Source organism: Gymnoscopelus microlampas (genome assembly GCF_963454915.1).
Source record: "Gymnoscopelus microlampas genome assembly, chromosome: 18".
Classification (NCBI taxonomy): Eukaryota; Metazoa; Chordata; class Actinopteri; order Myctophiformes; family Myctophidae; genus Gymnoscopelus; species Gymnoscopelus microlampas.
In genome coordinates, this window is record NC_139955.1 from 36,275,066 (window position 1) to 36,302,842 (window position 27,777).

At 43.7% G+C, this 27,777-nt stretch overlaps 1 protein-coding gene across 1 annotated transcript; it reads left to right on the forward strand.

The window, feature by feature from the left end:
- The first annotated feature begins 784 nt into the window (after positions 1 to 784).
- apln (apelin) lies at positions 785 to 26,870 on the forward strand. The gene is made up of 3 exons (XM_084041645.1): positions 785 to 1,342; positions 15,397 to 15,569; positions 22,155 to 26,870. The coding sequence occupies exons 1-2, from the start codon at positions 1,276 to 1,278 to the stop codon at positions 15,561 to 15,563; spliced, it is 234 nt and encodes a 77-aa protein (XP_083897771.1). The 5' UTR covers positions 785 to 1,275; the 3' UTR covers positions 15,564 to 15,569; positions 22,155 to 26,870.
- The last annotated feature ends 907 nt before the right edge of the window (positions 26,871 to 27,777 follow it).

Consider the following 27,777-nt stretch of genomic DNA (forward strand, 5'->3'; position numbering starts at 1 on the left):
GTCTCCCTAACAAACGAAAACAAATGACTCTGGGCCAATGAGACAAACAACGCAAGCGACGGGATCGGGCACAGTCTGATACGTTTTTTCCTCTGGCCACTCCCAATGTCACGAGGGTACTCACATCAAACACTGCAGATGATTTATGCCGTGCCGTTCCTCAGACAGGGCTGTCTGGCACTGCCGTTTTTGGTAAATAATAGTGTACGGAATCGGAAGAAAGGTCTATACAGCTGGCTATGGTACAAAAGCAGGAAAACATGAGCCCCCCTCCTTTTTTTTCCTCCTTTCCTCTCATCTCACACCTACCCCTCTTTCATCTGCTTCTCCCTATAAGCTGGTATTTTGATTCCTGGATTCCTGGCAATCCGCCCTCCTTGCGCGCCAAAGGGTTTTCAACAAGAGCATCTGTTTAGGTATTATCATAAACCTGGACAGTGGACACCCCACTCCCCTACCCCCCATTTCTACCCTCTTCAGCCACTCTCTGCTCTCATCATCCGGAGGGTCAGTGAGTGTGTGTGTGTGTGTGTGTGTGTGTGTGTGTGTGTGTGTGTGTGTGTGTGTGTGTGTGTGTGTGTGTGTGTGTGTGTGTGTGTGTGTGTGTGTGTGTGTGTGTGTGTGTGTGTGTGTGTGTGTGTGTAAAGGGAGGGTGGGTGTTTGTGCGTGTGTGTGCAAGGAGTGGGATGGCATTGGGGGTTGGGGAGGGCCCTTTTCCATGACCCAGAGTCAATGATACATAAGCCACATGACCAACTGGGCTCCTTATCCAATGCAAACAGGACTTGTGCACGTTCGCAAGACAGAGAGACCTGACTCCCGGCACATTCACAGATCTACTGAACTTGGATCAGGCTGCCGTCCCTCTGACAGAAGAAGGAAAAAACAAAACAAAACAAAACACATGTCCGTGGGAGAGCTAAGATAAAGACGTGCGTTCAGTCTAGGAGCGGCGCTGTCACACTGATATACAAATACGCATTTAGAAATACACAGACACAGCCAGGGACCGACCACACGCCACATTCACATACATTCACTGGGACACACATACTCACTCCTCACTCACACACACACACACACACATACACACACAAATACACAGGGGAGCAAATAGAGTCTCTCTCCTGCTCTCTTTCTTGCTCGCTCAGCTGCTCTCTCTCTCTCTCTCTCTCTCTCTCTCTCTCCCTCTCCCTCCCTCCCTCCCATCCACACACACACACCACTACAGTATATCAGCGAGTGACTAGCGGAGAGCCAGAGGGGAGTGCAGAAATGAATGTGAAGATTCTGACGCTGGTGATTGTGCTCTTGGTGTCTCTGCTGTGTTCTGCCAGTGCTGGTGAGTACAGGAGCAGCCAGCCTTATAGCTGGTAGCCTCCCCACGCTTTCTCATTTTCCCTCTTATTAGCCTTGGGCTTGCACAGGCAGCTGTAGTTGATCAGTTACCCAGCATGGTTAGCCTTGTGTGGGCTCTAAAAGACAGGAATATCAGCACCTGGCTGTGTACAGTACTGCACTGCAGTGGTTACACCGTCTGCTATTGTATTGCTGAGGGTTTTATGTTGGAGTTAAAAGGTGGCTTATTGCTTTTGCTTCAGATATAAATGTATTTTTTTCTGCTCCCAGCTTCAGATTGATGTAAGCAGAGGCTGTGACTTTGGGATGAAATATTTAAGAGGCTTTTATTGATGGGCATCGCTCTGTCTGTGTGGAGTGGAGTGCTGCCATCAGATCTGTTGGGTGACTGTGTTGTGACTGTTATGAAATGTAGATATTGCACAGCACATGTTCTGTAAAGGTGGAGTGGCAAATGGAGTGATGCTGATTAATTCACACCCCACTGTATATTGTGTGACTCCAAGTGATATGATTATTAATACATATCATTGTACAGGCAAGCTATAGATGTATAGTGTGATATGTGTGGTAGCGATCATGAGCACTGCGTTGAGTGAGAGGAACACAGATTCCCAGATGCACGGATGGTCTCTTGAGGTTCTCAACATCTTGACTCCTTGTCACAGTAAATTTCCGTTTAAGTGCTGCTGCATCTCCGGAAGCCATTGTACTAATGCTGGATATCTATTGTAATGTGGTCATAAAAATGATAACTTGTCACGATTACAGAGGGCGCTGGGCGTTGTGCTCGCAGCGATAAATGGGCTTTGAGAAATGTGGCTTGTGGGGTCAGCTTCATTACACCGGTGGTCAGTCTGCAGATGTGATGCAGGTAGCATTGTGGTGAGAAAAAACAACAGTTAGGCTTGTGCAAACGTCTAGACCTCTCTCTGGATCATCACCTACCTATGAACTATACAGCTGCCTGGCAGACAGACACACACACACACACACACACACACACACACACACACACACACACACAAACACACACACAAGCTGTTAATGTGAGTGTGTTTCACCGCACATGCGTGCACGCCACAGCACACATGCAATATGGCTACATGCTGTTAAGGTGATCTATAGGCGACATGCTTTTTTGATATGCAGTGTGCACTAAATGGTTTTACTACTTAAGCCCTATTTTATACTTTGACTATTTTCTTCAAAAAGAAAAAAAAGAAAAGGATTTTTTTTTTTAAACAATTTTGAAAATGACAGAACATTTTTGTAAAATGTGTGCCTATAATGACATGCCTAAAATAGGGATGGCAGGGTTAATATCTTTAAGATGCTGTATGGATTATAATGTATGGACGGATGTGAGTGTACAATAGGATGTATAGATGCAACGAAGGCTGTAGGTGGATTTTGAATACAATCAGTGGACTGAGTGTGTGTGTGTGTGTATGTGTATGTGTATGTGTGTGTGTGTGTGTGTGTGTGTGTGTGTGTGTGTGTGTGTGTGTGTGTGTGTGTGTGTGTGTGTGTGTGTGTGTGTGTGTGTGTGTGTGCGCGCGTGTGTGTTAGAGGCTGTGCAGCCTATATGGTTGTAAGATGCTGTCCACTGTGCGTATCGATCTCCGCACACAGCACTCCCAGTTCCCATGCTCCCCAGCACGTTTGTTACGGTACGGTGACATGCTATTTTTGTCACAGGCTCTCGGCACATGTAGCAAAATGGGAAGCAATTATCTTGCATTACGGTCAGTGTCGTTTTTCACACCCTGCGTGTGGCGGAGCGTGTTCCACGCCTGAAAGCACCCACTACCCACCACCCCCCACCCCCCACCCCACTACACTGCTACACCACAGACAGAGAAAACAAGGCTGCTGTGCCTCTGGCTGATGAGAGCTTATCCTGCTCAACATTGTTCGGGTCATGCTGCTTATGTGCTTCCCTCGTTCCCCGGCTGCTAGCGTAGTATCAGAGCTTCATTGACAGAGAGAGAGAGAGAGAGAGAGAGAGAGAGAGAGAGAGAGAGAGAGAGAGAGAGAGAGAGAGAGAGAGAGAGAAAGAGAGAGATAGAGTGTCACACACAGGGGGATGGAGGGAGGGAAAGAGAGAGAGAGATAGGGAGAGATGCAAGCATGTTGCAGTGATGATGGGTGTGGGGAGGGATGCTATGCCTCTTGTGTGTCTGCGTAGCCCAAGTCTCTGCTCTATACAGTCGCGGGAAGGTGTCGGAAGAAGCTCTGCATGTAGGCAGTGGGTGTGAAAGCCTTTCATCTCGAGACAAACGCTTTTCCAGTTCATCTGGCTTTTTCTCTCAGGCAACTGTCTGCGTGACTACAGCATATATATATATATGGGAGGGTTTGTGCATGAGAGAGAGAGAAAGCTAATACTGTATGTATGTATGTATGTATGTGTGCGTACATGAAGCAATGTATTCCCAAAGCAATGAACATGGATAAAACTGAAATAGGGTGGGGAGGTGTGTACAAATGTGCGTGCGTGTGTGCGTGAAACTTGTAGCATGCGGGAGGACTCCTAGTGCAACAGGCAATAAGACACTCAATCCAATGCTGCTTCCAACATTCTTTCGGCAGTGATACTCTGAGGGAACCATGGCCTTGTCTATGTACTATTAGCATCCTTGAGCAGCGCACCTCAAATCACCCATCTTCAGAAACCACTATGCCTTTTCTGAGCGGGCTTTAGACATGTGGTGTTCATAATTCACCCTGACGCCGATCACTCTTCCCTCGCATGTAACTCCTAAGGCTGGTATGTAAACAATCCTCGTTCTGGTGACACGCTGGCCTCTCAGGTCCTTCAGCGGCTCAGAGATATCAAAAGCAGCGTTTCTCACAACCATGGAAACACCCCTGCCAAACCTCACCTAGGGACACGCAGGACAAAAACAACAGGCTGGCTCACATGATCCGGCGCACACACGCAAAACTCACCCTTGTGCATACATACACATATGCACACTGAAATGCGGATCCATATGCACAAAGCCACAAACATGTTCCGATTCTTAGTCACACACACACACACACACACACACACACACACACACACACACACACACACACACACACACACATACACAGATGATTTCTGAGATGGAACCGCAGCTGCCTAGCTGCTTGCAGTGTATGTGCGTGTACAGTATGTACAGTATGAGGGGGGCAAAGGCTCTGATCATAACCATTATCAGTGAGAGAAATCGTTTGCTTACAAAGGGGTGGTTTTATGAGAGCTGTCAGCAGTGCTATTATTCTGTATTAAACTTTGATGTATTGTAGGGGCTGCTGGGCACAGACATACACACAGTATAACCAGCCTCACTCGCAGACTCAGCCGAGCATTTGGGGTCTGGCAATGCGAAAGAGGAGAAAGGGAGCTGAAAAAATACGTTGCAAAGCAACGCGTTGTGAGCTTTGCGATGCATTGTGAGCTTGTAGATCTACTATATTTTCACAGAATGGTCATCTGTTTTTGCAGAATATTTGCCTACCTGTAAGGGGCTGTAAGTGTGCAAAAAAAAAAGTGTGCAGTGTGCAAAAAAATCCAGGAAAAAAAATGTATGTTTTCTTAAACAACATCACTGGACCTAAACTAACAGCGGGCAGGAAACTTTAAATCAAAATCCCGGTTCCTCTGCACTGGTGCACGTAATATAAAGGAGGTGTTTGTGTCCGCCGACATGATTATGGGGGGTGTGGAGAGAACAAAAACAGGTAAACTTTTCCAGATGTCCTGGAATAACATAATAACAGTGGGCAAACAGTGGTGTGGAAGGGGGTTGCAGTGGAAAGGTTATTGCAGGATTACGGGGAATCTTTCAGTCCGTTTTGAACTGCTAGGGCTTTTACGCCAGCTGGGTTTTTGCCGCACACACACACTCACGCACGCACGCGCACATGCATGCGCACGCGCACACGCACACGCACACACTGACAAGGTCAATGGTTGAGATCTATTTTATGAGTAACCTGGATTTCCTCTTTGCACAGCATTGCTATAGAATAGAGCCAACCAGATTCAGATGAAGACAGCATGTCTTTTCTGTTGCAAACAGGCCAGCTGCAAACGTGTGCACTTGCGCGCACACACACACACACACGAATCTCTGCGCACCCCCATTTCGGCGCCAGTGGTGTTTGTGTGTGTGTCTTTGTGCAGCTGGACACACACACACACACACACACACACACACACACACACACACACACACACACACACACACACACACACACACACACACACACACACACACACACACACACACACAGACAGTTGCCGCATGGTTTTGAGTGCAGCTGTTGCAACTACACTGGCTGATGTTTGGCTCACATACGTTTTGTGTACATGTGTTGTGTACTGTATATGCCGGAAGTGCTAGCATCATGCTTTCATGACTGACAGTATATGCCCCAATGTAGTTCCGATTTATAGCATGAGGCCCAGTGTACTTCTATGGGGAGATTTTAACCAGGCTTTGTGGGATAAGCCACTTCACATCTGTATAACATCCTAACACACTGGGCTTCATAAATATGGTCCACAATTGCCTCGCAGAGGGTGGGAGTTGGGGAAGAGATTTAGGAAAAATCATAACTCATTTGGTAGGGATATAAGGCTAACCTTTTGGGCTAACGCTCCCCGGAGGGTTCCGCTAGTGAACACTTTGGCATATGTGACTGCTGGCCCGCTGTAATGCAATTCAGAACCCTTTGAATGAATAAATCAACTCACTTAAGATTTTCCCTCGAGACCATAAGCGGTGATGGGGGAAAAGGCAGAGGGAGTAAAAGACGGGCAGAGGGACAGAAAAAGAAGAGGAGGAGGACAGGAAGAGGGGTTATCTGGAAGCTTAGAGGTTGTGTAAGCTTGCGGTAGTAGAGGCACTCGTCTGACTCTTCTAAGATCTCACAGCTGTTGGTCTGGCCAAGCTTTTCAAATTCCACATGTGGGGAAATAAGAGGAAATTACACATGCTGGTAGCAAGGAAGGAGAGGTCCATTCTGCAAAATCAAATTTAGCCTCCATTCTGTTATTCCAGCAGCGTGTGAGTCTGGCCACGTCGATGCACCATCGGGCTTGAGAGGGCATAACCCGAAAGTTCAGGTACAGGGGGGTTGCGTTAGCCACCCTGCTTGTTAACCAGGCCTTTTGTAAGTACCAGACCCCATCCTCAGGCCCAGTCTACTCTACACCCCGACAACTTAATCAGAGCCAGATATGTTCAAAAGCCATTATTTTCCACCAGGGTCCAATAACAAAGTGATTTATGACTCCCTGTTTGAACATTAAGTGTTACATTTATAGTGGTGGCCCAACAGATCAGATTCCTGATCAAGATCTGAATGGACCTTTTTATTAACAGCATGCCAGACTGCATAATAAGTATTCTGTGCTTTCTGAATAAATGTTAACTACTTTCATGACCAACTTTGAATGGTAAAATATGTATTATATTAACTTTGAGAGTATTAAGGAAAATCAAGCATAGGTGTTCATAGATACAATGTCAACCACTTTTGCGTGACAATATCATATTTGATTATTATATTGATTCATGTTGTTTTGTGGCAGATATTCAATAAGCAGAAGTGCAGTGATGAAACAAGAACAATATTATGATCAAATATAGAGTTTGACCATTATTGTCAAACGTCTATAAATGCCATCATGGTTCGGTTAGATGTCATATTCTGGTTTAGATTGCTGCACAGCTGGCCCTTGTTAGAATGCTCTGAGGATTTCATTGTGAGCTGTGAAGATCATGGATTGAAGACTTAACAGAGTTTGGGAACACTTACCAACGGGATCTACCTAAACTCTGAGCCTTAGGCCACAGGATATCCGTGCCTACCCTACATCTTCTATTGTCAAAGACTTTTAAGCCACGGAGCACCTTATGTTCTCTAAAGCTGCCGTGCACGTATGTTCTTACCCTTAATCAAATGAAACAAACAAAAATGGAAAACATCTGATCTCTTCCATCATACACCCAAGCAAGTCCCCTCTGTGACACAGAGATCTTTCATTTATGAAATCATACATAATTCATGACAAGAGTAAGTTGCAATCTTTCTCCCTTTGATCACCAATGATACTTTTCCCTGGGAGACTATTTCACGCATGTGAGCATACGCTCAAACAGCGGTCAATCATGATCTACGATTCTGCCTTTGAGTGATAGCGGAGATCTCTCCACACCCCGTTTCCTGGTGGTTATTTGGGTCGAGCGAGGGTCCAGAAAAGGGCCCCTCGCTGCGTCCCTATGTCTTGTTTGCCGTTGAGGAGAGGGCTTGTCTGTGCTCAGGGCCCCTGACCACGAACAGATGTTTATGAAAGTGGAAGGGGAAAACAATATATGGAATTCATAAACATGTATCCACATCAGGCAAACAGTTTATTCAAGCAGTTGATGAAAACCTCATGGACCCCACAGGACTTATAAACTCTCATGCTTCAACTTACCTGCAGTAGTGTACAGCTGTACCTGGCAATGAAATGATGTATGAATTTTATAGCATCACTTTTATACAAGTGACCAGATTGCCTGTAAGGGATCGTGGCAGTATAACATTTATCCATAAACTCTGCTTTCTGTGCTACATATGTTTTATGTTAGATCAAGTCATTGCACCTAAAATAATTGGAATTGATTGTGCTTAACTGAAGAAAAACATTTTTATATTTTTTTATATTTATATATATATATATAGTAATTTTTTTGCAGCATCTTTTAGTTTTGGCTGTAAAGTAACCTGCTGATGATATTTTGCTCTCTGGGCCTACGTATATGCTACAGGGGCAGGTGCTGGTCCCCTTAGGAACTGAGAGCTGCAGTAAACGCTACGCAGTGACGATTTTCTTTCAATCTCTCTCTGCCATGTCCCAACTGGGAGACGGCATGCAGGTTCACAGTGTGGCGTGGAGGGATGACACAAGTGAAGGCGGGGCTGTACTTCACATCTGATTAGTGTGCCCATGGAAACGGGTGTGTTGCAGGGTACCTTTGCCCTTGACATGTTATCGCCGGAGATTAAGGTAACGGTTGGTAGCCTTACCGACCGACCTGCCACACGCGGGGTCTTATAGTTCACTGCTGTTAACTGGAACATCCATGCCACCAGCCCCTGCACTGTGCCTTCCCACAATCCTCTTGGACATAACGAGGGGCTTAAATCTCACTAGGAGTCTTTGTGTGACTCTGTAGCTTTCTGGTCTCACGATGTGTAATAGGGCTTCCAACCTACAGTAACCTCCTAGCCACAGATTGACCCTTTTCACTGGAGTGGGTTTGTGAATAAACCAACAGGCAGCGAAGTAGTGAAGGGATTCATTAGCCGGCTCTGTGCTGTTGTTGGTGGTGCTGGTGCTGCTGCCGGCCCTTTGAACTCACAGTCCTCTGATCATGGCAGAACAGAACTTATCCCACCTCATCATTACACACACTCACTAATTCAGGAGCATGTATAGTTCTGAACTTCACAGCCATCACAGGCAGCTGAGTGACTCACAGGGACATCAAGGGGATAGCTCTATAGAGAACTCTCTCTATAGACAGCAGTGGGCAGAACCATTTGTTTTTAATAGTTCTGATGCCTTGACTGGCGCAGGGTTTCTTTCTGTGCCGGGTTGTGCAAAGAGGTTAATTTTCAAAGCCGGGGCTTAGCGGCGGCAACTTTTCATGCACTTTGGTTTCCTCTGCAGAGTTGGCCCGGACAAAGCGGGCCTTCAGTTTAGCCACAAGCCTTGCATTATCACAGCACAACAATGCTGCATATCAATCAGGGCCCAAAAAGCAAGGAAACAAACTGTTCACAATCACAACAAACCTCCTGAGAGGAACACATTGAGGCCAAGCGTAATGGAACACAGAAAGGGTTAACCCCTCCTACCCCACACATACAGTACACGCATGCATGCCCACGCACACACACACACACACACACACACACACACACACATACACAAGACACCTACAGAGACACAGTTGGCAGCCTAATCACCGATTCAGAGCTTGTGCACTGAAATTTGTAAACCGGGAACCTGGTCCATTCCAACTGACAATGTCATTCTTTTTGCTCCTAACTGAGCGCCTTTCACAGGGCTGCCATGGTAACGTGGTCTGCGAGTCGGCAAGCAATTGGTACCAGTTTCTGCCAAGGCCCAGAATTGGTGGAGAGCATGCGATAAGCAGCTTTCCCAAAGGAGTGCGATTCTGACGACTGGGTTCTGAACGGTAGCTCTAGAAACCATTCCATATGTGAAGCAGGCCAGCGATGGATGTGAAGGGGAGGCTAAAAGGCAGCTAGCAAATCCCTGGTACCATGCCACAAGGCTGCCGAGGCTTATGCAAGGCTAAGAGCTAGCCACCACGATTATGTGTCATGTCTCATTTCTGCCTAAATAGACCTTATCCCCTTATGTGCTTATGCAGCAAGGAAGCAGCCCTGGCCATCGCATGTCTCTGGGCGTGTGGGTTAGGATGTCTGTAGCAATAGCACGCCAGTACAGAGGGAATCGCTGGTTAGCTCGGCTTTTAGTGAATGAAAGAAGGAGGCACATGATGGACGCAGCAGGCTAGCTCCCCCTACGTCACGGTAATAACCATGGATACACTCACCGGGGTGTTTCTCACCAGTGTGTTTATTCTTACCCTCTCCCACAAGCACAAATATTGTTTTTTTGGATTACACAGGAACATGCACATAATTAGCTAACACAAACCCTAAGCAAACTCTGATGGTCTCTCTGTATCAATCTAAATTTAAACACTAGAATTAACCACTGTGGGCGTATCATTACAGGCAAAAATAGTCAATGTACAAGCTCACAGCGCGTTGTGAACTTGTAGATCGGCTATTTTCAAAATAATTATTTTATTTTATATATACAGTATATATATATATATATATATATATATATATATATATATATATATATATATATATATATAATGAAGTGGTTAAATTAACACTCAAGTTACAGTGCATTTTGTATGCTGAATGTCTGTGCAACAATTAATGTATAGTCATAAAGTAATGGGAATCCTGTCTTTGTGTGTGTACTAGAAACCTTGTTCTTCCATTAGGTACACTATGTTGTGGCAGAATGTTGTGCTCTGCTGTGGCAATAACAAGGCATTTTTCACCAAGACAAAATGTGAAAAGAGGCCACATTGTACTTTTAGCTGTAATTGGGTCTCTGCCTCAGTGCAATTTTTTTTACCAGAGAATGAATCTCAGGCTGAATAGATAGAGCTCATTATCACTTTCCATCACTTGTCACAAGAGGTACTTAACTATAGCCAGGATCAATTATAAATGTGATGCCCCTTGAAGAAGTGGCATCATATTGTGGGCACATGGGGCTAGCTCTCCTCTCCTCTCCACGCCTTTAGTTCCAGGCCAGTGGCTCGATTTCCATTCTGTGACAGCCGTTTGTTTAGTCCACTGTACAGACTGGGGTGAGTAGTGCTTGAGTAGTGAATGGCGTCATGATGGAGGGATTTAACCACTTTCTACCTGGTGTCCCTATTTTGGGCATGTCATTATAGGCAAAATTGTGCAGAAAATAGCAAGATCTAGACACTTGTGAACTTGTATATCGGTTATTTTCACTGTACTGTACAAAGTATATATTGTAGGGCTTTGTTAAGTATAGGGCTCGGTTAAAGATAGAGAAATACAGAAGAGAAATCAAATGTTTTGCAAATGCTCAGCCAACCGTGAAAGTGGATCAATGAGATTTTAAATATCTGACTACTAATCAGTGTAACTAGACGTGATGAGCAAGGCCAGTAAACAAACAGATCGAATCCAACAAGATGGTGTGTCAATTCACTGTGACACGCAGAAAATTAAACACAGCAGGGGCCGTTCAGTTCTGGCGCCCATGCTTGACTGCACATGTTGATGTTGTATCAATTCATAAACAGCTCCTCTCACTTGTTGCTACAAACATTATTATGTAGTGATGGGAAAAACACCAGATTGTGTCTTTGCAACTGTACCGTAGACATGTTCTGTGCTCCCATTGGCGTCCTTTAAAACAAACTAACCAACATTTTAATTCTCTCAGAAAAGCTCTTCTAGCCCATTTGCCAAGAAGTTCTGTACCAGCATATGCCACATCTTTGCCAGTCCTGTGATATACAGGCTGCTCAGGCCAGGGGTGAGGGCAACTGATGAAGTTGGCATTACCCCAAAGGACATTCCTTTCTCTTCCCTGACATGACAGATAAGTACTGGGAGATGTAAAACTCTCCAGGCCTGCGTGATGAGCTACTGGGGAATCAACAGCGATAGGCTGTCAGTAGTGTTCTTTCGGGCTGGGCCAAGATAAGAGCGAGCGAGAGAGAGAGAGGGAGACAGGCCATTGAAAAAGTCAACATAATAGATGGCACCTTAGGAAGGTGCTGAAGCTGGAGCAGGGAATTAGGTAGTAGCTGAGCAGCTATTCATCATGAGTCTGGAGACTAGCCAGTTTGTGACACTGTGGACTACCCTCTCTCCCACAGCCCTCCCTCCTGCACTCTCTTTTCCTGTATGAGGAGGCAGCAGACAAGCAGGCAGTGGTAGTGGCAATAACCAGGCATTCCAGAAATTCCCCCTTTATTAAAGTTTAATTAGGGAATTACCAGATGGGGAAAGAGATGCTGGGATTTTGGTGAAGGAAGGAAAAGCCAGGGCTCCAAGGTTATCACAAGTGGTGATAAGGTGAACTTTTTTTCTTTTTACTCGCTTAACATAAACATGGGAATCCCACATGGGAAAAGATCAAATGGGATGGTACACAGAGTGGATTCAATTTCCCTGCAATAAGATAGCAGAGATATCTTTGTTTGTGGAGATGAAATATGCATTAGTCGGTGTTAACCCTACCATGGTAACAATCATAAGGTCTCATCCAGCCGTAATGGCTGCTGCCACATTCAATCTATCCAGCTTTCAGTATAGATAGCTACAGTTTAGATGCAGGAGCTAGTTGCTATATGACACTGCGTCTATCATAGGCTGATGCTTTCCCTGCTGTCTTATCACTGGCACCTAGCTTATTTTTAGTAGCTTTCATTACACTTCTCTATCCCTTAGCCAGATGGATGGATTGAGTTTTGCCGGGAGATGTTCTCTCCTCAAACCCCGGTTTTGAGTAGACACTGACAGCTTGCCATAGCAGGAGACATCTAAATTGTCTCATTATGGTCCTGGGTTATGACAGTCTGAGCCACCCATAGAGGAGCAGCACATCAGCTGTGTTCAGTACAGGCGCTGCAATTACTGTACCATCTTCGCTTACTGTGCGCGCGCGTGCGTGCGTGTGCGTGTGCGTGTGCGTGTGCGTGTGTGTGTGTGTGTGTGTGTGTGTGTGCGTGCGTGCGTACGTGCGTGTGTGTGTGTGCGTGCGGGTGTGAGAGAGAGGGAGACAGAGACACAGAGAGAACATGTGCCAGTGCACACATCTGAGTGCATTTGTGTGCATGCGTGTGTAGCGGCTGTTAACCCATTAAGACTCTTAAAAATGTTTTCTAAATTCTAACAGTTTTTTGAAAAAAATCAACATTTTTCAAAAATAGCAGATCTACAAGCTCATAGCGCGGCACTCGGTGCCGCGCTATGAGCTTGTATATCTGTTATTTTTGAATAGCCAAAGAAATCTAAAATGACACAGATGCGTTCCCGGTCTTAATGGGTTAAAACAGCCTGTCAATCAAACATCAACCGTGGTTGGGGGGGTTGATGACCATGGTTTAATGGTATCCTTCTAGTGCGACAAGGAGGACTAAAGCCTTCTTTCTCTGTGAGCAGTTAATTGCTGAAGGTGTTTCAGGGGCCAAACCGAAATGCCCCTACCCCACAAAACAGAGCCCCTGTCGGGCAAAGCTGCTCAAACACGGAAGTTTTTTTGTTTACGTTAAACCCCTGAGATTACAAAGAAATGAGCCGAATGCGTTCAGAATATGTAAACTTCCCTCATTCATTCTGTATCTAGTACAATAACAAAGGGATAATATGCAGATTAGCGCGCCTCTGGGTAAAGAAGGGCTTTAGATGCAGAAATATGCAACAGAGACTTTCCCTGTTGCACATGAATTAGCCCACTGTTCGTCCACAAATGTAGCATGAAATAAGCGTGTGGAAGAAGATTAGTGTGGAAATGGAACTTGAGATGTCTGGCATTTCGGGGGAAATACTCTGAAAACATTCGACAGGCTGTCTAGGTTAAATGAAACAGTCAATTCTCCATTGTTTAAACCTGAAAATTTAAAAAATATTTTCTTCCATTTCATTGCAAGATGTTCTTTGAAAATGCTCAATATGTTTATATTGAACTTGATTGATTGTGCTAGGAACACATACTGTACAGAGGTTTTGTTTTCCCTCCATTGGCTTGAACATATTGAATTCTGCGCAGGAGGAAAGCAGTCCTTACAGTCCTGTAGTGGATACTGTACAGTACAAACTGCTAACAATACAGGCAACAGCCTCCAAATCTCTCTACTTTTGTGGAAGAGATCTTTGGGGACTAGGAAAGCAAGCATGCCTTCAGACACTCGTCCATAAAGCTGGCCAATTAAGAGATAATCACCGGAGCCAAGAATCATCATGGCTTTGACAGCTGTTCTATTGCGGTCCTGAGCACCCGTGCTCCCTTTTCCCACCTCTGTGGTAGCGTCAGTGGGTTATCTTAACAAGGGTGCCTACCCACAAGCTCAGAAACCCATGGAAGGTCATTCTCTAGAGAATTCTAAAAATGGTGCCAGTGTTTCAAGGGGAGGGGGGGTCAGGAATGTCATGACCCAGTGTGAGTGATGTCAACCCGCTTTTTTGGCAAGAAACGCCTTCTTATTTACTAAATGTTAGTTCATTTGGCTCTGATGCAATTCTTTTTTCGGGAGTGCAAAGGGAATCTTTGTTATAGAAAATAATATTGTGTCAGAGAAGGTAGAGAAGGCAGGCAGACGTATGTCTACGCAAATTATGTAAGATCGCAATCTATTTCTTCTGGTTAATTGGGTCAGACAATTGTGAATTAATTTAAAGTAATAGCTAGAATTACTTTAGTGAGTGAAATGTATCAGCCTTTCAGTTCGCTGAATATTCTACCATAAGTTAGTTAATCTTTTTGACATGCCCCAAGGAAAAGCAAAGCTATGCTTTTACTGAAATTTCATAGGAGTAAGGCAATGGACTTTAAGTGTGAAAGATCACCCACGTTAAATATCCCATTACATATAAAGATATGCCACAACCCTCCCCCCACACACACCCTCCGCCAAAAAACTAAACCCTGATCTCCCGGAGGTCTTTTTGATTGCATTAAGGTTGAAAGGTTACGGAGACAAGAAGTGGATCAAACCATTTGGAACAGAGGGGCTTTAAAGGATCAAGCCACACTTATTGAGAGCTGACTGAGAACATCTGGGATCGCTCTTTAACACACACATGCACACACACACACAAACACCTCACATCCTGTGAGAGTCGCACTACAATTCAGCTCGTCTCATATCTTGGTTCAAACATAGGGTGCTATAGGATGCATCTCTTCATGTGTGTGTGTGTGTGTGTGTGTGTGTGTGTGTGTGTGTGTGTGTGTGTGTGTGTGTGTGTGTGTGTGTGTGTGTGTGTGTGTGTGTGTGTGTGTGTGTGTGTGTGTGAGAGACAGAGACAGTGTGTATCATTTGTAATCTTGACAAAGTGTGACGGAGACATGAGACACAAGGCTTTTTAACTTGGCTATAGCTAGATCTGCTGTGCTTTGGTTTCACCACAATGATTTGATGAACTACGATGCTGGGTGGCCTACTCTCACACTTATCTATACATGTCTCTTATTTCCATTATCCATTATACCCCCATGAACCCTCTCTCCCTTTACACTATGCTATATTCTCCATAGACATTGACAGAGATGGTTCACATTTAAAACATAACACTGTGGCAGGAGATTAGGTTGTGAAAAGGCAATTAGAGTGGCACATCTTGGGGTTCTAATCATCATCTCTGTTTGTTCGCCAGGTCCCATGGCCTCCACGGAGCACGGCAGAGAGCTGGAAGAGGCGGCTACGGTGCGGAGGCTGGTCCAGCAGAACCCCGGCAGGGGTGGTCAGTCTCACAGACCAGCTGGTTGGAAGAGGAGACGCCCACGGCCCCGTCTTTCCCACAAGGGGCCCATGCCGTTCTAGAACAAGGTGAGTTTTTCTACCTCCAGCGTGGGAGGAAGCTTGTTATAAAGCACGGTAACAAACAAAACAGTTGTTGAACTGATCCGAGAAAATAAGCTTTGATACAGTATCAAGGAAATGGCAACAAGTCGTTCTTCACTTCAATACTTGGTATTGCTGATTTTATTGAAATATTATTCTAAGAGCATGTGTTTCAAATACTGTTAGACTGATGTCAAATGTTGAGGCTAAAACTACTTCAAAGCCCACAGAACGTCTTGTTTATTCACTCAAGTCATATCAAACCAGAGGCGGATTTAGCTACACGATACGACCAAGCGTCAGTGGACACCCTTTCTAATTACCGTAGTCTGTCTAACGAATGCTCTTTGTCAGTGAATGGAAATCCTAATGCTACAGCTGCAAAGACATTCTGGACTATAGTGTGCTTCCAATTTAGTGGGAGTTTGTGGATGGCCGTTTCTTGTCTCAGAATGACATTCCCCCCGTCCCGCCCACACTTCCACATACAGAAATAGTTTAGGAAGAACTTGCCTGTCCTGCACAGAGAGCCCTGACCTTAACCTCATCATAAACACTTTGTGAAAATATATTGAAAATATCAAATGGGAGCCAGACCTAAAAAAAGAGTCTGACCTCACTAATGCTCTTATGGCTGAATGGAAGCAAATTGCAACAACAATGTTCCAAGTAGTGAAAAGCCGTCCAAGAATAGTGGAGATTGTTAAAGTAGCAAAGGGGGCCAACTCCATAATAATGCTTGTGATTTGCTTCCATTTAGCCACAATACAAATTACTAGAAAGGTCACCGGTGCAGTGCAAATCTCCACCAGGAGGCATGCCCTCCCACCCTCCCTCCATCTTTCTGTCTGTCGAGAGCATGTGATGACAATGTTTTGGGGTTGTGCGTGTGTGTGGCAGCGGTGGCCTAGTGGTTAGAGGGGCGGCCTTGATACCGGAAGGTCCCTAGTTCGATTCCCCAATTCATCACATCAATCATGAATCACCGCTGAATAGCCCTTGAGCAAGGCTTCCATGCAGGGTCCGGCTGGAAACAAGTTTCGTACTTAGTCCGACACCCTGGGTAAACAACAAACTTTGCTTTGCTTTGTGTGTACAGTATGAAAATGCACAGGCAATGGGGAGCAGGGCTACTCCCAAAGGATGCTACCTGTAACTCTAATTCCTTTTGTCAGTTATGTTTTTACAGGGGTGGGCAGTTTACTGTAGCCTTGACTCTAAACAGACAGAGATGTTAAGATAATTCATCAATAAGAACAACACAAGAAAAATATTTGTTTTACATGCATAGATTATCAACTACGATAAAAGTTTGCCAGTGCATTGTTGCATGCCTGCAGAGGAACAAGAGCATTGTAAAAGGCTAGTAGTGTAGATCCCATATTCAAGATGGACAGCTTACATCCGATTGGCTATTTTCGGTCCATGGCCTAGAGGGAAAACTGCACTGCAGTAATTAATTCACAAAAGTGACATAGTTGTTGTTGACCGATTTGAAAAATATTCCAGAATGAGGTCCTTGGCCTGCTGTCAGTGTGCACAATTAATATGATGCAGATCGGCCAAGTAGTTGGAGAGATTAGCTGCACACACACACACACACACACACACACACACACACACACACACACACACACACACACACACACACACACACACACACACACACACACACACACACACACACACACACACACACACACACACACACACACACACACACACACACGCACACACACACAATATCGCCACCTGCCTGGTGGATATAATAATATTGAGGTCAGACATTGATGATGGGCGATTAGGTCTGACTCACATTTGACATTCCAATTCATTTCAAAGGTGTTTGATAGGGTTAAGGTGCAGGACAGCCAAGTTCTTCCTTACTTATTTCAACAAACTATTTCTGTATGGGGGAGTGTCGGGGGGGGAAGGGGAGATTGTCGTTCGGAAACAGGAAACGTCCTTCTGCAAACGGTTTCCCAAAATTAACCCTATAGTGTCACTATTATCATAATAGGCAAACATTCGCCGAAAATGGGCAAATATTTGCAGAAAATAGCAGATTTACAAGCTCACAACATGTTGCGTTGCAATGCGTTGTGAGCTTGTAGATCGGATAGTTTCGGCGGAATTAAACTACTTGGCCAATCTGCATCATATTAATTGTGCACAGTGACAGCAGGCCAAGAGCTGAAGCTCACTCACAGTGGTGCCCACTGTCTCAATATCTATATCATTTCGTAAATCATGAGAGCACTATGATGAGGCAATAAGTGTCATGTTTCATATCGCTAAGAAAACTTGAATCCAAGAGGCCTCAACTCCTCTCTTGGCAGAGTCACTCAGGAAGGTTTGGACCACAAGTGGAAAGTTCAAACCGTTAGAGGAAGACTGGAAAATCTGTTAATGACCATCATAGACGCCGTTTCAACTCAACCTCCCCACACAAGGATGTTATTGTTGGCCCAGAAAAAACTATCACGTCTTAACAGATTATTGGACTTTTGCCTGCCGGCTTGCATATCTTCATATTACTCCAGTAGCTGTTTTTCATGCGGTGTCATTTAATATATTTCCTTTTAAAGGGAGACGGTTGTACTTAGAAACCTTAGCGTCAAGTCAACTGAACAGGAATAAGCCTTTTCTTTCGATCTGATGAAGTCAATTAAAACCCTCTACCAAAGATAATACTTTGCAGGGTTGAGTTTCTCAGCTCTGCCACCAAAGTGTTTCTTTCCCATGAAAGGATATTTGACTTAAAGTCCAGAAAAGCAAAGCACGTCTTTGTGTGCATTTAGGGATGACTTATTTTTTTTATTTATCAACTTTTTTTTTTACACTATTTGAAACACAAACATGTAATTTCATTAACTACATTGCCCCTGGCATGCCTACTGTATTTTGGGCATGTTGCTATAGGGGAACATTTTCAAGAATAGTGTAAGTCTACAGCATATGCCAACACATCATAAACCAGTGTTGCGCAGTGAAAATAGAAGATCTACAAGCTCACAACATCGCCATGCAATGCATTGTGAGTTTGTAGATTGGCTATTTTCTTTGTATGACGGTGACAGGGATAGTTCACCCCAAAAAATACTTTTCTTCTATCGATTAGTCACCCCATGGAGACTTGAATTCATGGTTATTTTTTGTTTTTGTCGCATTCCTAAGCCAATAACTTGATGACGAGCGGACCGGTAGGCAGCGGTTCCGGTAGGAGACACAAAGGAGACTCTTTGTGTCTCCTTTGCCGGTCATCAAATTATTGGCTTAGGAATGCGACAAAAACAAAAAAAATATCCATGAATTCAAGTCTCCATGGGGTGACTAATCGACAGAAAAAGTCATTTTGGGGGTGAACTATCCCTTTAAGTGGTAAACACCAAGCAGGTTTCACTAGGGGGGAAAAAAGCGTAACACAGTGAATGAAACAATGACATTCTATCCAGATATGAACTCAAAAGAGGCTGTGACTATGTACATGTTAGATATAATGCTTGTGACCACAGCACTGCTCTGTCCATGAACCGAGAAGCACAGGACCCATTCATGTCTTTCCCAGATCGCGTGAGAGACGGAGGAACTCGATGGGGCACAATATCCCTGCAGGAGGTGCCAACCATACAATGCCAGCCTGCCAAGGGCAGCCATAAATTAACCCCGTAGTGGGAGAGCGCTGTGTGAGCAGACACAATCATGTCATTCCCTTAAAGACTAATTTATACTCTGTGGTACGACGGCGTCACTTGCCCAAAGGAACTGATTTTCAAAATATAAAAACGTGTGGCGACACCGTCGTGCAATGGAGTATAAATTAAGGCATGGTTAATCATTTCCAACAGGAAGGCAAATGAAAGTCATAGAAGTGTCATTCTTTAAAGAAGTCAAGATCATTTTTACAATCTATAGTGAATTACGGATTGGAGAATTGTTGTTGGGCATTTTCTTACATTTTGGAAGGGTGAGAATTCTTTGAAGTCCCTCCTACTTCCCATACGAAACTTCAGAGGTAGTGGAACAAAGATGGAAACAAAGACTCGCTCAAGCTCATTCCATACAAGGAGGGCCACATAACATTATACACTTGATTTGCCATTAAAGGCGTTGTAATTAGTTTTAAATGTAAAAGCTCTGTATTTGATACAGTAGTTAACATTGCTATAGAGTGTGTGTTGAGTAACAGGTGTCTCCCCATCTCTCCAGTTCTTCAGTAAACAGAAAATCTGTTCAGGAGAGAGAACCCCATAAAGATCATTTATCAGCTTAAATGTTATAGTGTTCCAGTTCTAAATGTGTCTGCTAATATTTTAGTTTCATCACTTCCAATGTCACTTCTATATCCCTTATGCTGTACAAGTTCTCTCTCCTGGTTGGATACATGGTGTGTATTTTCTGTTTACTAAAGAGCTGGAGAGACGAAGAGACCCCTGTTACTGAACACAGTGATTGCTATGAGAATATAGAGTTATTCAACACCTATTTTAACAGAAAAATATCACACCACCTTTCATTATATGCTGCTGGACTTTATTTGGAATTACAGTAGAACTCACACACCGTGAGCGGGTTCAACCACCGAATAACAGAGTTCTTTGCTCTGCCAGTAAAATGTGTGCATTCTCTTCATGTATTCAGTACTTGCTTTCAGAGGCAGAATGTTGACACACAATTGAGGGATGCTTCAGGAAGTTGTGAAACTCTATAAAAGAGAACGGCTCAGTGACTCACAATGCCGTCCTCTCACCAACACCACTCCAGTCACAACAAACTGAAGATTTCCGTTTTTGTTTGCTTCCCATTCCAGCCCCTCTCATGCCTTACTAAAGTTCACAGTTCACCGCATTCAAGGATCCCTTTTCCCAATCCCACAGTCATGCCAATTTGCTCAACCTGACCAGCATGCCAATCAAGCCGCTCGCTTGCACTGCTCGACATAGAATGGTCGTCCGCAAAGAAGAAATAGGCACTATCTGAGATCAAATGTGCTTCTTCCAAAACACTCATCGCATCTCTCTGGTGCTCAGCCTAGTAGTGAATAATACAAAATGTGTGAATGAGAAGTCCGGCTGGGCTTATGATCTGACAAATATCTGTGGTCCAGCTGACAAGGCTACTTGTTCATGTCTCCTGCTTTCCTCATGTTCTATCGATGATGTGATGAAAACCCCTTGGACACAGATGGAGTAGCACATTGTTCCACTCACAGGAATAACCTAAGATCAAAGCTAACATCGGGTTGAGAAAGACTGAGAATTCTGCGAGACAGACTGTATGTGGACATGTCATTATTAGCCTAGCCTTAATTATGGCCCTGCGTAAATAGAGATTAGGAACAGTGATAGACTTGACATTGTCCATCCACGAGCCACTATGCGTTCCTGCGTCTACTCCCATCACCCCATTTCAGTGTCATAAGCAGCTCATCTGTTATTCCCTGACACCTAAGGCAAATGGGGGAATGAGTTTGACTTTTCTTCATTACACATTCCAGATGTGAGGGAGTCCTAAAAGAGAAGATGGTAACCTAGGTCATTCTCTTCAGCCCCTATGTGGATTTACCGCTAAATGAGCTATTACAACTCTCGGATCTAAACCATGCCGCAGACAATCCAAAAAGACAGCAGGGTATTACAGGTTTAAAGCCACAAGCAATTTCTGAAAAGTCCTTGAGACCCCCTGTGTGAGAAAGCTTGGGGGGAAAAAATGTGTTCACAATAGTTTCCCATCAAACGTCTGGCGCACACCTTCCATTCAAAGAAGAGTCATGACATCTAAAATCTAGAATAAGGACACCAGGTGCTGGATAAAATAATTCCAATAATAATAAGTCCATGCAATGATGAAAGAAAATCTGCATACTGGAATTCAAGTTGTTTAGTAGCAATATTTAGAACAAACTGGTCTTCTTCAGTCAAATACCCACACATAGGGGAACTTCCTTTCAACTCTACCATGTACTCTAAGACCTTACACCAAGTGGCCTGTATGTTTACGTCATCCTGTACAGAAGATAAACAATATACAAACAAAAACTGCCAGAGAGATTAGATATGCATCAGTTCTTTGGCATTACATGACCACGCAAATATGTCTAAAGGGAAGAGTGGTCTCTTATCAATGAATGAACTCTGTTGTCATGCAACAAAGCTTGCTGTGCCAAGTGCACTAGCCATCTGAAATCTACGTAAATGATCAGGACAGGGGAAGATAAAAGGATAGGAAAGATTGTTCCGTTAACGAGAACTGATCCAGGGCCCTGGGCGTAGTATAACATAGGATTTCTGTTACATGGCGAGATATGCAGTTGTTTTCCTAACTCCTGCCAGTGCATTTCTATCAAAGCCCAGAGAACTTGCGGGTTACATGCTGGTATTACTGTTTATTCACTGCTTTCCAGTCTAGCATTGTTCCAAGTACGAGATAACACTCTGAAAAGCTCCAGTTGAAATCCCCCGAGGGAAACCTCAGTGGAGAGGAAATTGAATTGTCTGCATATGACTCATAACATGTTTGGGAGAAAATGGAGGCCTGATGGCACTTTTCTGTGTTTTCTTTGTTTTGCAGGCACTGCTCTGAGCGCCCTCCCCCAGGTTCTGATTTCTATGCTCTTCCTTTGCCTTGGGGGACCTTGCAACGAAGGGCCTTCGCTTGCCCAGCAGTCTGAAGAGTGATGTCCATAGCACCTGCTGGTTCTTCAAGCAACTCTGTCCACAAAAAAAATCAGGACAAGCCGCTCACCCTCAGCTCTAAGAAGAATTGGGGGCAGGGAAGGGGGGTGGGGGGTACTGAGTCCGAGCTACCAGATTCTATTTCTCCGTCTCTCTCTCTCTCTCTCTCTCTCACTCCCTTGCTCTCTATCTATCGCTGTCTTCTCCCAAGTGTTTTTTTCCCCTCTATCGTTTGCTTTCTAGAGCCCTGTCATGGCCATCTCCCTGAGTGTCTCATACACTTTGCATGACATGTGGTGGAGAGGGAGCCCGGTCCAAACAAGCCGTCTTAGTCTTAAAGCGTCTGTCACTTCTCTGTGGTGTGGTTATTCCTATCTCTCAGATCTAAGGTGATCACAGCCGCTAACTCCATTGCTGTGTAGCTGCTTCTGGCTTTACTTAGTGGGAGAGGGTGCTGGTTGTGAGGAAGGGCAGTTGACAGTCTCAAAAGGTTGAATGCATCAACTAATATTCACATCACTCGTGATACTTGTACCATGTCTGCTGCAAAAATCCAGTCCAAGGTTTCCCTTTCCAAAAGAACATAATGCTAAATCACTGCATCTTTTTACAACATGACCACCATACAGCTTAATAACCATAACCATTATTATTGGTGCTTTATACTTCCTTACTGCAGTACATTTCACTTGTGAAGAAAAAAAATACTGAAAAAGAGGCCAAACAACACTATTGTCTAAAACAATCTGCTTTAAACCACAGATTAAATCCTTATTTTAGAGCAATCTTTAATCCAAAGCTTTTTGGTATTACTGAACTCCTTAACACCTTGGGGTTTAACAATCGGCTAAAAGGTCACACAGCAACAATGTCCCACCTGGGATGAGTCCTTTGACCCCAGATCCCAAATCCCGATCCCAATCCCGATCCAATCCTGTCCCCAATCCCTGGCCTCCCTCGCCACACTGCTGCCCTGCGCAGCTGCTCTACACGACTGTTAACAGGCAGGAGTGGCCTGCTCTAAGGACAGGCCGCCTTGCCTTTTAATGAAGTGCCAAATAATAACCTACTCCACAATGCTGCCAGGAACGAAAGAACGCAAGGGAGGGAGAAATGAGAAACACATTACCTCTTGTTTGAAGTCTCGATACACTGACACATTATGCATTATACATTTCTATAAGAGAAATAAAAATAAAAAAATAGTCCCACAAAAGACAGTGGTAGCAAGGAGGACAGTTAAATTAGACCAAAAACAATTTTAAAGCAGACATCTGTCGGCTCAGTAAATATGCCACCATTTTCAGCCTACCACTAGTGCTCTAGTTGTCTTACTGTTTAGCATAAGGCTGGTTTGACCCTTTGACTGAGATCTTTGATTGACGGAATGCTATGCCTTTCCATCATACTGGAATATATTAATGTTTATGTTTTGTCTATTCTAAGTTTTACTAGTTTATTCCTTTTTTTTCTCAGGGTGCTGTGATAGAAGCCTGTACCAGAGCAGTCTATTTTGTGCATTTATTTACCAATAAATACACACATACAGGACATTTATAGCTTATATGAGCATATTTTCATATAATGTATCTTTATTCTCCCTCTATGTATACACCATTATAGCCATGTATTCAGATTCAGTCATCATCTATCTATCCCTCTGTTGGGTACAGTTGCCTTTTTAGCATGCCCTTCCACAGCACAGGTGGTCGTGGCTTTGATCATTACACTCATTAAATCCCATGGTTAATCTTTCTCAGATGGATCTCCCCAAGGCTGGCTGGGGCCACTTACAGTCTGAGCTCATTGTCAAATTGGCTTAGATTGAAACCACACCCTTCCTCCTTCCCAAATCCCAAACCCCTGTTGATTTCTATGATCAATACAACCATTTAACTGGTTCCGATGGTCACCTGTAGCACAGCCACCATCAAACATCCAATTTTGTATTAGGTGTGTGCAGACCCATGTCCAAAACTTGTCTTTGAAAATCCAAATCTGTTTCAACTACAGCGGATTCTGCCACGAACCGGTTAGCAAACACCACTACTCAAATGAGTTTTGACCAGATGAAGAAACTGGTGGGTTAACCTAGATTTCAAACATCTTCCCCTCTGTTGCCATATCACATGCAAATATTATAATAAAAAAGCAGACTTCTCTGGCCCAGCATGAGAAGCATTTATTAAGAGAGCATCTAAAATCACAGTGGTAATCCACCCAGCCAAGCTCACCTTGATTAAAAATGTATTAAATCCTAGGGCACTGTGAAGAAGTAATAATTTCAGTTCCACCATTATTATTTCATACCCTCTCAGACAGAGATGTAGATTTCATTAATGCTCCTTGGGAATGAGACAGCTTTGCTTTGGGTGTCTCATGTATTATTGGGGAACACAGTAGAAGGATATGAACAAGGGGATGGAAGTTCTAAGCACAGGAGTGTGGATGCTGGAGTTTTCATGACAAGGGGTTCAAATCAATATCTCTCCCCATCTCAGAAGTTATTTGGGAGTCAAGCGACGTCTGTATCCGCACTGTTCTTCATGAATGTATCCTTACCATCTGCACCAGCCATGCTGCCCTTTCAGAGACCAGAGCAAAACCAATGTTTATGTAAAGCACATTTGGAATCTCCATCTCCCACTCCGCGTCCTCATAACTGCTACATCCTGGTGACAGTTATCTGTTGGATCCAACAAACAAAGCCAAATATCCCACGATCCAAAGCCTCCAGTATCAATTATCCCCATCATTAAACGTGGCTTTGCTCCAAGACTTCTCTGTATGGGTTTGCAAGGCTGCACTTTTGCAATTCCATTATGCTGCTGGAGAAATAAACCCTGAAAACAAGATTCTCTTGGTATGAAATGGTTTTCCAGTGTATTGTGACAATTGATTTCCTTTTTTCTTTTTTCTTTTTGTCTGATTCTTGTCTAGCTGGTTGTCCAAAGCTTACTTTATTGAACACAGTTGTGGAAAGCTGTATCTTTTGTGGATGTAACGAAATAGATAAGTAGTCTACAGCACAATAATGTCGTGGACATGTGAAAGCTTTCAAGCATTCTTGTCTTATAGATGCTAGCCCATAGGCCCTCCCCTGCACATCAGGTTAATGGGCCTTGTGGTGTGGCAGGACAAGCGCGTCCAGGCTCAAACTGAAATGGTAAACCAATACATTATGCTCGGGGAGCAAAACCATTTTCCTTAATGGTCTTTTCCAGCAAGGCTTACACAAGAGAAACGATTCCTCCCCTCTCATTGTTTCCTCTCCTCTGTGACCATCACAAGGCCTGAGTAATGTTCCTATGCACTTGTTAGCATGTTTTTTCTGGTAGGCTGTGTTTGTTCTGAGAATTTACCCTTTTTATGTTTAGCCCTTTTTGTTTTATCCAAATGCATTTGGCTGTGAGTGTGTAAGGAAATGAGATGAGCAGGGGGGGGGGTTGATGTGTGTAACTGGTAGAGATGAGAATAAGCTGGCTGCTGGTTAGTTTGCAATAGGAGGTTATTAAATATTAGTGTAGCAGTTGGTTGCCACTACCCACTAGCTATAGCCTGTCAGTACCCTCACAAAGAATCATTCAAAACCCACAAGGTTCTACATTTTTTATACTGCTGTCATACATATTCTCTCAGTTCTCTACCAGATAACAGTTCCTTGAAAATGAAAATGAACCAAACATTTCGCCCCCATCCAGGAAATGGAGTTAGCATGCAACACATTCCATGGTATACCTTGTGCATCCCTAACCTATCATTACTGTATCACATTGGCCTTCAGAGTGGGCGTGTGCAGGATCGAGTGGCTGATATTCAATCCAGCGCATTCACACATTTCTACTGGCCTGGCAATCCAAAGGATAACTAGATTTGATCTCCCACGGGAAATGTGTACATGAACTGTCATTATCTTGCAGCCTCAAAATGAGACTTCCTATACCCAGAATAGAACGAGGCCCCTCCTCCATCGATTGTGACACATTCTCCGATCTACATAACCACTGTGTCCAACACCAGTTACCGTTCAGAACAGTCTGAGAACAGATGGAGTCTGTAGGCTTCCGCCTGATTTGTACCCCGTCGTGCGACAGTGTCTCGTGTCGAAAATAGCCGATCTACAAGCTCACAACACGTCGCGGATGTGACGTTTTGTGAGCTTGTAGATCGTCCATTTCCCGGCGCGACTCCGTCGTACAGCGGGAGTATAAAGCATTACACGCCATTGCAACAGTGTTACTAGGTCAGATACCGTTTAAAAAGACAATGTATTATTCCTGATCTTCTTTAATTCTGTTTAAGGTGTGTGCTCATATTACTCACCAGGCCAAATGTACAGTCCCTGTCTCTGTTTTGATGTTGATCTGGGCAAAAATAATAATGAAATAAATAAATAAATGAATAAAACAAGTGTATCAGAAATGGTTGAAATACTGTGTACATATTTGAACTTTTGGTTTCTAATTTATAAAAGATAAGCTTTAGCTCTTGGAGTACTTATTTTATTTTTTTCCTTTCATGCGTAGCTTTGTGTTTTTATTTTCTATTTCTGTAAAGTGTGTAAATATATCTTTATGATAATAAGTAATATTAAAAATCTTATTTTAAGAAACCACTGTGTTGTGCCCTTTTTTAAATGAGGAGTTGAAATGGAAATAAGCATCATAGTCATAACTGGTATTACGAGAATAGAAATGTAAATTTGACCTTCAATGATATTTGGAACTGGCATTTGTTCTGCACTTTCCTCATTGGGGAGGCGTCCCCACCAAGCATGACATCTATGATAATATGACTATTAATGTATCATTTAAAAATGTGTTCAAACTCAAGTAGGGTCCACACCACGACTATACATGAAGCTCACATAGTAATAGTTATATTTATTGTGCTTGGTATGGACAGCCCTGGCCTGTTGCATTCTGAACTGTTCAATTCAAACTAATCAGAGCTTCATGTATATTATGTCTGGATAAACTCTAGTCCCACATAGTGTACACATACACTCCATGTATCTAAGTGATAAATTGAAATGTAATGCAATCATAACGCTTGGGGGTGTGGTCAGTGCCAACCCCCCCCCCCCCCCCCCCCTTCAAATCTCCTTGAATCTTACAGTCTGAGGTTGGCAGGTATGATGTTACAGTACATCATCAAATAGAGCTTAAAGTTTTTCTAAAGAATCTGAACGTTCATTAGCTTTAGTGTCATTGAGGCTGTTCTGAAACTATACTATAAAGGAGACATAGATATTCCCATGGGAGGTCTGTCATAGCCAATAACATTCTAATAGCTTTAATTACAGCTCGTCTAAAACTTCTGCCGCTGCGGTACAGTATGTAGCCTACATATCTGTTGGTATTTAAATCAGTCCTTGGCCCATCAAGTAACACCTCAATAGTGTCAGACCTTATAGTGCATACTAAGCATGCTGCACATTAAAACATCACAACTGCTGAGCATGCATAGATATCATGAATAAGTCTAGCTATAATAAGATTCAGAATTCATGCAGGTTA